Source organism: Chrysemys picta, chromosome 7 (assembly GCF_011386835.1).
Source record: "Chrysemys picta bellii isolate R12L10 chromosome 7, ASM1138683v2, whole genome shotgun sequence".
Classification (NCBI taxonomy): domain Eukaryota; kingdom Metazoa; phylum Chordata; order Testudines; family Emydidae; genus Chrysemys; species Chrysemys picta.
The window spans coordinates 85,028,351-85,040,217 of record NC_088797.1 but is presented as its reverse complement, the minus strand read 5'-3'; the positions used below and the strand labels follow the sequence as shown (position 1 = coordinate 85,040,217).

Genomic DNA, 11,867 nt, shown 5'->3' with positions numbered 1-11,867 from the left:
TAAGAACTCAAAAAATATTCCTTTCTTCATGGGCATTTCTATAGTGCTCATATCATAGTATCAAAGTACTTCACAAACAATTAATTTGTTCTTCACAACATCTGTGAAAGCAGGTGATGGTATTTACCACCATTTTACTGATGGGAAACTGAGGAGAGAATAAGGCCAAAATTACCAAGTGCCCACTAAGTTTGGATGGCTAACTTAAGATAGCAGGGCCTGATTTTTTCATAGTTCTTCGCACTTTTACAACACTAATTGACTTTAGTTACAGCTGTGAGGTCTCAGCACTTCTGCAAATCTGGCCCCATGCTTCTCATCAAAACCCAGAACATGAGGAACACCATCAGTGACCAGCTGTGAAAATGTAAACGACTTGCCCATCATAGATGAATTCTATAGCAGAGAATAAAATAGTTAGCCAGAGCAGCATTCAACTGTCTCAATCATGAGACACTCCTCTTTTCCTGCAATCCCTTGCTTCATTTACTATGTATATTTTGACTTCTGCCATAAATGAGGCAAGAGGCCTACAGACAACAGCTTCACTCACTACATAACCCTGATTCATGTCCAGTAGAGCAACAATTTTTTATACTGATTGAGGCAGGGGCCCTGTGGAAAAAAATAGTATTTAGTTACATGATTGCATTCTATCATAGTGCATGTGTACGGGAACTGAATCAAGGTTACATCCCACTCTCTCTCCCCAACTGAAGCAACATATACCATTCATCCAACAATCACTTCACTATGTACAAATGACCATGTAGAAATAGTATTTTAATTATTTTGGGAAATGGACAGGTTTCAGTCTCCTCTGGAGACCAATTCAAATGGAGATTTTGATATATACTGTGTAGTAAGCCCAAGCCAGATTTCTGATTGCAAAAGACACATCCTGAAACAAGGCTCTGTGGAGGTGGCTGATGAATATTCTTTAGACGTAGCTGTGGGGAAGATAAGGCATATTTTTTTATACATTAAACTGTTGTTCTCTGAATTGGTCCTGTATACAGCCATCCCTAGCAATACTGGAAAAACAAATTTTGAATGACAGATTTTGTAAGTGGCACAAACATATAATGAACATGACATTTTTTTCATGTGGCTAAAAATTTTTAGTCCCATTTCTGCAAATTTTATTGTTAGAGCTAGCAATCAAATGCTCAGTCAAAACTTAGTTTCTGGTCTCTATTTCTGAATCTGTTTCTATTAAAGCTGCCACCTCGCCTCCCATTCCTGGAGTCGTAGAAGCCTCTGCCTCCTTCTCGTTGGGTTTCTGCCAACTCAGGTAATTGAGTTGCCACAGTCAGATGCCAGTGTTTTGAATCCTGCCATTTTCCCTGGTAAAAACAAAGTTAAATACTGTATGTATTTGAACTTTATACATGTAAGAACTTGACATGCAGATAAAACTTGCAAGAAAGCAAATACAGTACATTTTACAGCTTTATAAAATTGTGCAACTGCAAAATTGAGCATAAACAAGGAAAAACTACGTAGTAGCAAATACAAACTAGTATTTAAAAATAACCAAAAAGTTTGGACTGGAATTAAAAATAAAATATGAAGCATAGGAAACATCTGATTCCAGATTTTGTGAAAACAAACAATTCTGAGTTAAACAAATCACAAACCTCTAGGTCTCAATTATAGAAATGAAAGTGTACATAAAGACAGCCACTTAATGTACACATGAAATAAATAATACAAGCACATGGCATCAAGGAACCCTTGGGGTCCTACAAAGTAGAGGTTCCCATTTTGAGGACTCTGGACCACTACTAGTCAGGCATTGGAGAAACCGGAGATAGTTCTATTGCCTTGAGTGTAGATCCAGCCAGGAATGGATGCTCAGCATGAAGTGGGAGCTGCCAGTAAGGAATTATAGAGCAGCCTCAAAAGAAGAGGCGGCATCTCTTCCCCCTCTCCTGAAACAGAAGTGAAGCTATAAAGGGAGCTGGAAGAGCCACCAACACCCTCAAGACCCACCACTGGACCAGGACCTGCCACCACTTTAGGACTCTAGTCTGAGTCAATGCTGGGGTTGGGAGTAGGAAAGCACTGGGGGCGCAATCCTGAATGAAGGTAGGAAGACTGTGGGACCTCTGCATGGGGCAAGAAATGGCTAGAGTGGGAACCCTAAAAATTGGAAAACCAGGCCCCCAAAGGAGCAATAATTACAGTAGATTTGATTGTCAGGAATTTGTTTTTGGAGAAGAGCAAGAAAAACCCGAGTTGCAATTAGGGAAAATTGTCTAAGTTGTTGATCTGGAAGGATTGAGAGAATTCCATTTTAGTTTGTGAAAAACATTGTGGGGCAATGGGTAGAAGTGGGAAGGAAGAGAATATAAAGTTCAAGTGATGAGAACCAATTTTGACAAAAGGAAAACTGGATTTAGAAATCATTTGTGGAGGAAATCCATTTTGATTTGGGGCAAAATGAAGTTATGACAGGGAACTGCTTTTGATTTAATGGTGAGAACTGGTTCTGGCTACGGAGTTCAGTCTGCCAGCAGTGACGGGGAGGGGAGGGGATTCACAAGATCGTCCACACTATGAAAATGTTTGGGAACCCCTACCATAAATTAAGAATTACTGAAATAAAGAGAATACCTGTATTTGTCTAAGATCCACTGCAGGAATATCAAAACACACACCCTTAAAAAAAAAAAAAAAAAAGTTTTAAGTGGATACCAGAAAATCCAGACCTTGTAATCCATAGTTTCAGGTAACACTGAAGTATTTGTTAAGGTACACAACCTTTAGAGAATCGAGACATAGTTTAATGAAAGGGATCTGTGAACTTTTACTTTCTGAAGTCAAGTTTAACTTGCTTAATATTTGGGAGCTAAAGCAATTTTACCATTGGAAAAAACCTGACACATGGAGCAGCACAATGTTTTGCACACCTATAGTGCCTTTCATAGAAGATCTCCAACTATTTCACAGGCATTAAGCAGTTCAGCACACCTGCTTTTACATCATGTTCTTCACCAATTCTTCCCTAGATAACATTTTCTCTTTCCTGCAGAGCCACTTCTTTCCATACATATTTTCTTACTTCTCACCAATATTATTCTTCCTTTCCTAAATTGTTGTCTGTTGTCAGATGCTACCGGTGTGGTGCTTCTGCTTTCTCCTGTTGATATCACTCGGCTGCGTGCGTGTGTTCCCTCTGTGTGCTGCCCAGCTCTGCGCAGATAGCTGACACAGCAAGCCCGACGAGAACCCCCAATAACCACAGAGTCTAGTAAGGTACGAAGGCACCTCGGCCAGGTTTATTGCGATCTCGGATACAATTGCAGTTCCCCGTAGATTACTTAGTCTACTGGACATACTACGAGAAAGTGCCTCTTGGCAAGGACCCGGCTCAGTGGCGGGACTTTCCACTGCCCCCGTGGCCGGACAAAGACACCACCCCAGGGATACATTTTTATACACGGGTACAAACAAGTTACACATCACTCCTGACATATTAAGGTGCAACCCCTTCACATAGTAAGGTGCCGCCTCGCACCTTGTACATGTTGGTTCGATCAAAACAACTCTATCCATCATTTTACCCTTTTGCCCCTGTCATTGGGATGGGTCGGCCTGTTCCATATTATCTGTGGAATGTTCCGGTATAGTGCATCTTGGTACCATGTTTATACTTTAACTATGCGAGGTGAATATATATTTATGCAACATAAGCCCTTTCCTTGCCAGCTTCTGTGAGCAGGGCCTGCCTCTTGCTCACAGCTTAGCTTTGCTTTATGTTAGCTACGTCTTGACCATTACTTTAGTTCAGGCCTCAGGCCTCATACTGGGCCTTTATCAAGGCCTTCACTTATACTACATTGTCCACTGTCTCTTGTGGCTCAGATTGTTAATTCTTTTCAACAAGGAACATTTGATCTAAGCAGACAGATGTATTCGTTTACTGTAGATTTAAATAATCAAATGTAGAATGTAAACTTCATTAAATGTTTATTTCAGTCAGGGAAGAAAGGATCCTAAAACAGTAGGTCACAAGATCAGTGATGGCAACACCACAAATACTATCACAAAAATTCACACTTTACAAAGACAAAGAACTAGAGCAGAGGTCCCCAAACTGTGGGATGCGCCCCCCGTAGGGGGGGCACACTGAGAACTGCTCGGTGGGGGCATGGCTGGGGCACTGGCCAGCCCCCACGCAGGGCAGGGAGGGAGCACCACCCAGCTCTGCTCCCGGCCGCGCCCTCACCTGTGGCCCCAGTCTCCTTACCCATCAGCGTCTGTCCCATCCCCCCCTCTTTCCCCAGAGTCGCAGCTCTGCTCTTGCCCTGGCGGGGGGAGGGAGGGGGACGGATGAAGTAGGGGGGGGTGACCCTGAAAAGTTTGGGGACACTGAACTAGAGCAATCCAGTTTAGAATTGACAGTAGAAAGGTCTAGTGCCGTAAGTGTCCTGAACAGGGATTTTAGAACTGGAAATTACTTACCAAGAAAAAATAGCTGGTGAACTATGTATGAAATTCTGACAATATTCAGAAGCCCTGCCTTCTGAAAGTTAATATTTCCTTCAAAATATGACTCCATACTTATTCTCAGGAGTCAGTAGGAGAGGATTTTTCTTTAAAAACAGTTTCTAAATGCCAATGCATTATCATACAACTGTATTCTAAAGGCTGAATGGAAAGGTGAAGTTAAGCCAAGAAAGACTTATGAAAATGAAAAAAATATAGTGGTCTATAATTTTATTCTTCCTTGAAGTCTATCTTTATAAATGGATCAGCCTACAAAAAGTTGGTTCTATACCTATTGTGACAAAGTTCCTCCTCTACCTTGGTGGGACCTGCGCTTATTGGCAGATTTGCTCGCTTCACAGATTCACCCTGTGGGTCAGGAAACAGTCCAGAGACCTTCCCCTCTGATAGAAGCTACAGTCCAGTCAATTCCTCCTGTGTTTGATCAGGAGTTGGGAGATTTGGGGGGAACCTGGGCCCGCCCTCTACTCCGGGTTCCAGCCCAGAGCCCTGTGTACTGCGGCTGTCTAGAGTGCCTCCTGGTACAGTTGCACAACAGCTACAACTCCCTGTCAGTCCTCCAGCAGTACGCCTCTCAGCTTCACGCTCATCTCTTGCTCTCAGTTCCTCACACATACTTCCTTTCCTCTGGCTTCCTGGCTCCTCCTGGCTTGACTGGAGTGAGCCCTTTTAGCATCAGAGAAGCCTTAATTAGAGTCAGGTGCTTAACTGCATCACCTGATTCTTAACAGGTTAATTGGAGTCAGGTGTTCTATTAGCCTGGCGCAGCCCCTGCTCTGGTCACTCAGGGAACAGAAAACTGCTTATCCAGTGGCCAGTATATCTCCCTTCTACTACTCTGCTGTTCCCAACTGGTCTGGGTCTATCACACTACCCAAGTCATCCTCACAATTTGTGGCTTTACAATATTTTCCTTTCAAAAAAGTGCTTCTCCCCTATTGCTGTGTGACCCATACACATAGGGAAAATTGTTTATAAAGATGAAATGGTAAAAATGCCTACTTGTTCTACAGCGTTGTCAAGCACACAACGTAAACCTGAAGCGATTAAAAAAAAAAGTTTCTCTACTCTTTCAATTTTAGGTGTTATTTTTAATAAAAGTATGACAGAAGCGTGATATCAAAATTGACAGCATCCCTTCAATAAAAGCCATTTATCTGACATTTCCTATGAGCACTAAACACAATGCCAGTGTCCATAGGCACTGACTTCCTCTCTACCTGGGGGGTTCTTTATCCCGCCCTCTGCCCAAGCCCACCCCACCCCTTCCTCCAAGCCCCCACCCCAGGCTCCACCCCCACTCTGCCCTTCCCCATCTCTTCCCCTGAGCACACCGCATCCCTGCTCCTCTGCCTCCCTCCCTGTGCCTCCTACATTCCCCGGAACAGCTACTCTGTGGAGTTAAGGAGGCGCTTGGAGGGAGGAGTTGATCAGCGGGACCGCTGGTGGACAGGAGATGCTGAGCTTGGCTATCTGTGCATGCTAAGCACTCACTAATTTTTTTCCATGGGTGCTCCAGCCCTGAAGCACCCATGGAGTTTGCACCTATGCCAGTGTCCACTACATTTAGTGGTTTACCTGTTTGGATATTTATATTAAAAATTAAATTAAGCCCCTCCCTCAACATTTCAGTTCAACAGAGTATCTTGTTCCACTATAGTGACCCCACTGACCATAAACTGCTGCATTATTAGATCAAAGATTACTATGTCCAGCCCCTCCTCAACCAGAGAAAGGGTGACTTGACAATCAGGCCTCGAACTGCAGAGGGAATAAGTCTCTCCTGCCTTTTAAGAAGACACATCTACAAACTTAAGACTATAATAAGCAAAACTATAAAGACTGATCGTTGCATCTTACCATTTTTCCCTTGAGAAGACACATTCTGTTCACTTTCCTATCAATTTCATCACCCAGCTGTTCTCTTAGTCCTCGCCAGGCATAGCTTATGTTGTTTATCTCTTCTGAGCATTGCAAGGTCATTGTTACAAATCCCTGAAGGATAAAAAGGCAGTACACGCTCACAGTAAAAAAGAATAACCTCAATACATTCCCTAAATACTGATCAGCATGCATCCAATGAATTTGCATATTTAGAATTTATAAAAGGTTATTAGATGGCAAATATGTAGATTTGAAGACAAACAGACAGTGGATAGACATGACATTTCAGCGTATTAATACATATGTAACACTTCCAGCTTTACTATCACGTCTGTAAAGTTTGTATTGACAGAAGCGATGCGAAGAGGCTGTTGAATGTAAGGAAAGTGAAAGATTATGTATAAAAAACCTGCAATAGTAATATCTTTTGTATATTTTATATTGAAATAAAAAAAAAACACACACTCAATGAGCAGTTCAAGGTACCTCTGACAGAATTAAATACACAGTCCAATTAAAATGGCAGATGATCCACACCTTAACAGAGTCAATACAACCCCACTAAACATCCCCTTCTCACAAAGCCTTAATTTCCCCAAATAATTCCACACTTGAATCAAGCAAGCCTCAAAATGTCCACTCAAGTCAGTTTTGTAGCATGTCCCCAAAGATATAGCGTGTGCTATTTTGGGCCAAAGAGGGATGTGAACTCCAAAGTCAAGGGACAGTCAGCAGCTACCCGGAGCTGACTCAAATGCCAGGATAGCTCAGTCAGGTGACAGCAATTGTGGTAGTATTGCATAGGGAGATAGATGGTTCCCACGTAGGCAGATGAGGTATTTAGGGCTTTATAGTCACAACCAATATCTGAAATTCCAGCTGGAAACGAAGTCAGCCAATGCAGATTCCAGAGCATTAGAACTATGTGCTCACAGCAAGACACTCACTTAAGTGTGTGGCTGCCTTTTACACCAGTTTCAGGCTATGTTTATACTAGCAGCGCTTCATTGGAATGCTATACAATCAAGCACTCCTAATGCAGACACAGCTATACTGGCAAACTTGTGTTTTGTACCATAGCTTTTCTGGTAAAAGTCCAGCTTTGCAAGTATAGCTGCATTTACACTAGGGACTTCTGATGGCACAGCTATGTCAGTCAAGGATCACACCTATTCACACCCCTGACCAACACAGCTATGCCAGCAGAATTCTGTAGTATAGACATAGCCTTAGTTTGAGTTGTTTAAGGTGTAGCCCTAAAAAGCACAGTGCTGCAGTCTCATCCGTAGTAAGATGTGCGTCCGAGGAAAAGCATCAACCTCCCGATTAGACCCAGATGGTCCCAGCCACTGCTATTGTAGGCTCATGTAATAGCAGCTGGAAGTGTAAGACGACCTTCATAGCAAACTTGACCTCAGTTTTCTCTGGATGGAGGTTCACTTTCATCCAGGCCCTAGTCACCACTATATTAAAAAAAAAAAAACCTTAACTGCACCCTTTGGGTTAGATGACCGAGTGAGAAAGAGCACACGTGTGCTGAAAGCACTTACATCCAGGCCCCCTTCCATGACCTTTTAACACCAATAAACAGGAAGGTAGTAAGATGGGATCTCTGCAGCAGAAGTTACAGGAAACTATGCTGGGATCTATGAAGAAAGAATGAAGCCACCTCATGGCAGCCCTGTGTCTGCCATCAAGTCTACACCTCAATTAAAATATCTAATGCAGCTGATCTAGTAAGTCAGACAGACACCTGATCTTTATCCATGGCTAGGAGGAACACCACCACTGAAATTTCAAAGCTATGACCAAGTTCAAAACCAGGACAATGACAAGAATCCAGAAGATCTAAGCTATCTAGATTCAGAGTTCTCACCAAAGTATTTTCCATAATAAAAGTTTAGAAAAGGGATTGTAATTGGGTCAGATAGTTACCATTAAATAATTGTTGGAACAAAGCTTGTACACATAATGTGAGTGTTCAGCTTTCTACCTTTCTTAGAGGAAATTACAGTCTCTACTGACAAAGGACCCCAAACTTCCTCTATATGTAAACTACCTGTACTAATCAGCTATTTCTATTCCATGAATGGGGAATTACAAGCAGTTCATGCTAGTGTCAAAAGTCAGTCTTACTATGGGAGAACAAGCTTGTCTATAACCACCAAATGCGTTCATGAAATTATATTTCTTCTAGTTAGACTGTAGCTTCATGTAAATTGAGAGACATGTAAATTATACCAAACATGCTCACATTCAGATATTTGAAATCCAAGATTTCAACAAAAATAAACTAAATATTCTTACCACATCTGAGTTGAGCAAGGAACGCTGTTCAATGGAAGTAGCCCCAGAAATATGGGCTAGTGCTGCAGCCAGAGCTTCAATTGCCCCCTTTTCCTCTATTAGCCACCGAGCTGACTCTTTGAAATAGTCAATGGCAGTTTGAGGAACAGAATCCAAACACCTAAGTATTTAAAAGCAAGAACGTTACTTGGCAAAAGGCAAATTTAGACACTGGAATCTGGGAGCTATGGGATAGATGAGAAATTGCAAGAGACCCAAACTTGATCAACTGATATCCGTGAACAATTTATTTCATGGTCATCTGAGACAAATGTATGGCAAGAGACGATCCAAAGAGTTATTATAAATGAGAATGATGTGATGACAAGATCAAGGGTCACTGAACATACCTGATGGCATCTTTGCTGGAAGCCTTTATTATATCTGTTGCAGTAGGAACACCTACACGCTTAAATGTAATTCCCTGCAATTAAGAGAAAATGGAAGAGTAGGAAGTTTACAGACTGTTCAGAACTGTATTATAGCCAACTAATGCTGGAATTCAGTTCAATAAGCATTTACCCTTAAATTTCCTTTGCCTATAGTTGAAAAAAACTATATATTGCGCACATTTTCTATAAAGCACTCTGACACAGAGGTTAGCCTGGTCTTAAGTTTCCTATGTGAATTCCTTGGACTAAACATGCTTAGAACCTAATTAAGGAGACATTTGGGTTAAAATTCATATTTAGAGAGACAGGATGTCCTACTGTACTAGTAACAATTTAGATTGCCAAAATGAGTATTTTAATTATTTTTCACTATTTCTATAGCTTCCCCCCCCACACATTTCACTCAGCTTACCCACGAAAATTGGCTAGTCTATTTCACTTTTTTTCCAGTCAATTTAATTTATTTCACTCATTTTCAAGGATGCTGCAATGTTTGGTTAACGTGACTATAGGGAAATGATGTTCCTTGAAAAGAAGGAAACTATTTCCCCTGGAAGCTTTTTAAAAACGTGTGTTTCTGTTGAATCTAAACTGAGCAGGCACCCTCCTTTGAACATAGTGCCACTTGATGAAACTGACATACAAAAATTTTCAAGTTCATCACTATTAGGGTGATTTAATCAAATGTTTTCTTTACTTAAACACGGTTAAAGGAAAAATGGCATTCAAGAGCTGGGTTTTTATTTTTAAAAGGGCAAATAGAATAGTTATGAACACTATATTCTAGCTTTATTTAAAAAAGTTTGTCTTAACTACATATCACAGGTTCTGTTGGCTGTTTAAGGAAGGTAATCACCTCACATTGTCAGTATGCAAGAACTAAAAGCAATGCCAAGTGTTTCTTGCATGAGCACACAAATATAAACTTCTTTACCAGTCAATAAAGACTGATTTTGATATCAAAATCACCTATTTCATCTCTAACTACTCGCTTTGTCTATTTTGAAATCCTCATGAAAAGCTTCCCCATGAACAAAAACAGAAGTTCTAAACAAAATTGTAAATTAAAATAAGTCAAACTTAAAATTTACTTTAGTGAAGTATATGCTATTACACAGCCTTTATGTCAAGGAGTTTCACCCTTAACTCAGCAGATATGTCTGCACTGAAGAAAAAAAAAAAGTCAGTTCTTAACTTAGATAAGCTAACTTAGGTTAGCCAAACCTGGGTTTAAATTTCAGTGAAGACACAACAGGTTGGCATTTAACTTGGGTTGGCAGCTTGAGTTCAATCCCAGGCTCTCATATTGTCTTGAGCCCAAGCTGCTACCTCAATTAAAAGCCAAGTTGTTGTGTTTTCACTACAATTTAAACTCAAGTTAGCTAATTCGGGCCAGATAACCTGAATTAAGAACACACGTTTTTTGCAATGTAGACATAAACTAAGTGCTCAGAGTCTTGTGAAACTTGAAACAAAAGCATAACATTTACCGTATATACGCGTTCATTAGTCCGTTCGTTTATAAGCCGACCCTCCAAGATGGTTAGGTAAAAATAGCAAAAACGTATGACCCTTTCATAAGCTGACCCTATATTTTAGGGGTTGGCAAACTTTGGGTCCTGGCCCGTTAGGGTAAGCCGCTAGTGGGCCTGGCCGTTTTGTTTACCTGGAGCATTCACAGGCACGGAGCCCCTCAGCTCCCAGTGTCTGCGGTTTGCTGTTCCCAGCCAATGGGAGCTGCGGGAAGTGGTGTGCCACACTTCCCGCAGCTCCCATTGTCTGGGAACGGCAAACCGCGGACACAGGGAGCCGAGGGGCTCCATGCCTGCAGATGCTCCAGGTAAACAAAACGACAATGTATTAGATATTTAACTCAATGATTCCATAGAGTTTAAAATCATCACATTTTGGTGTAGACCCGTTTATAAGCCGACCCCCGCTCTTTGATGCATCACTTTTTTACCAAAAATTTTCAGCTTATGAATGAGTATATACAGTAAATATTTATCATCAAAGAGAAAGAAGCCATGTGGAACAGCATATACTAATTACACATGTGGGTGACAAGTGATAATCCAGTAAGAGGAAAAAGGGGAAACCAGCTAAACTTCTGTTAGAGGGTAGTGCTCACTGAATGCTTCATAACAATCTGATTATCAAATAAATAGTGTATGGATTGCAGGATTTTGAGCTATCCTAACACTCCACATACATAAAGTGTACATGACTAAAATGATACTGTACTGCTTTTTGTTCCACATGTCTTAGCTGACTTTCTTCCTTTCGCTGATAAAAACAGATACACATCCCAGTCCGTCCAGCTCGGCCTGTGCGTCCAGAACGATGAATATACGACTCCACATCCTTCAAGAAAAATACCTTTATTACTTTTGTAGTCAGTCAATTTAGTGTATACACAAAGGTCCATGGAAGCTATTACATTAGTGTTTGGAGATACACAATAATAAATTGTATCTGAGAAATTAATTTTTTTTTAAATGAATTAAGTCAAACTAGGTAAAAAAAGATCCCCATAAACCTAGGTTAAATATTGCTCAGAGCTTAAGTTACAAGCCCGGGCCAACTATGTGCCACTATGCTTCTATCATCATAGGGAATTCAAGCAAAGGTTTCAATTTGCTCTTGTGCAATTCCATGTATAGCTAAATAAAACACATATCACACTTACCACAGTGTACAGGATGAGAAGTCAGCATGTCCCCAGCTAAG

At 41.0% G+C, this 11,867-nt stretch overlaps 1 protein-coding gene across 5 annotated transcripts in view; it reads right to left on the bottom strand.

The window, feature by feature from the left end:
- Positions 1–766: 766 nt before the first annotated feature.
- LOC101941305 (nucleolar RNA helicase 2-like) overlaps positions 767–11,867 on the bottom strand; it is a 33,589-nt gene continuing 22,488 nt past the window's right edge. For 4 of the 5 annotated variants that reach the window (XM_065553488.1, XM_065553490.1, XM_065553486.1 and 1 more), the window contains exons 10-15: positions 11,382–11,501; positions 9,096–9,169; positions 8,707–8,866; positions 6,376–6,510; positions 2,620–2,664; positions 767–1,346 (exon numbers count right to left, since the gene is read on the bottom strand). In XM_065553488.1, coding sequence (XP_065409560.1) covers positions 1,170–1,346; positions 2,620–2,664; positions 6,376–6,510; positions 8,707–8,866; positions 9,096–9,169; positions 11,382–11,501 — 711 coding nt within the window. In that variant the 3' untranslated portion in view covers positions 767–1,169. The remainder of the gene's footprint in view (positions 1,347–2,619; positions 2,665–6,375; positions 6,511–8,706; positions 8,867–9,095; positions 9,170–11,381; positions 11,502–11,867) is intronic. The other variant, XM_065553487.1, reaches the window with a different exon arrangement.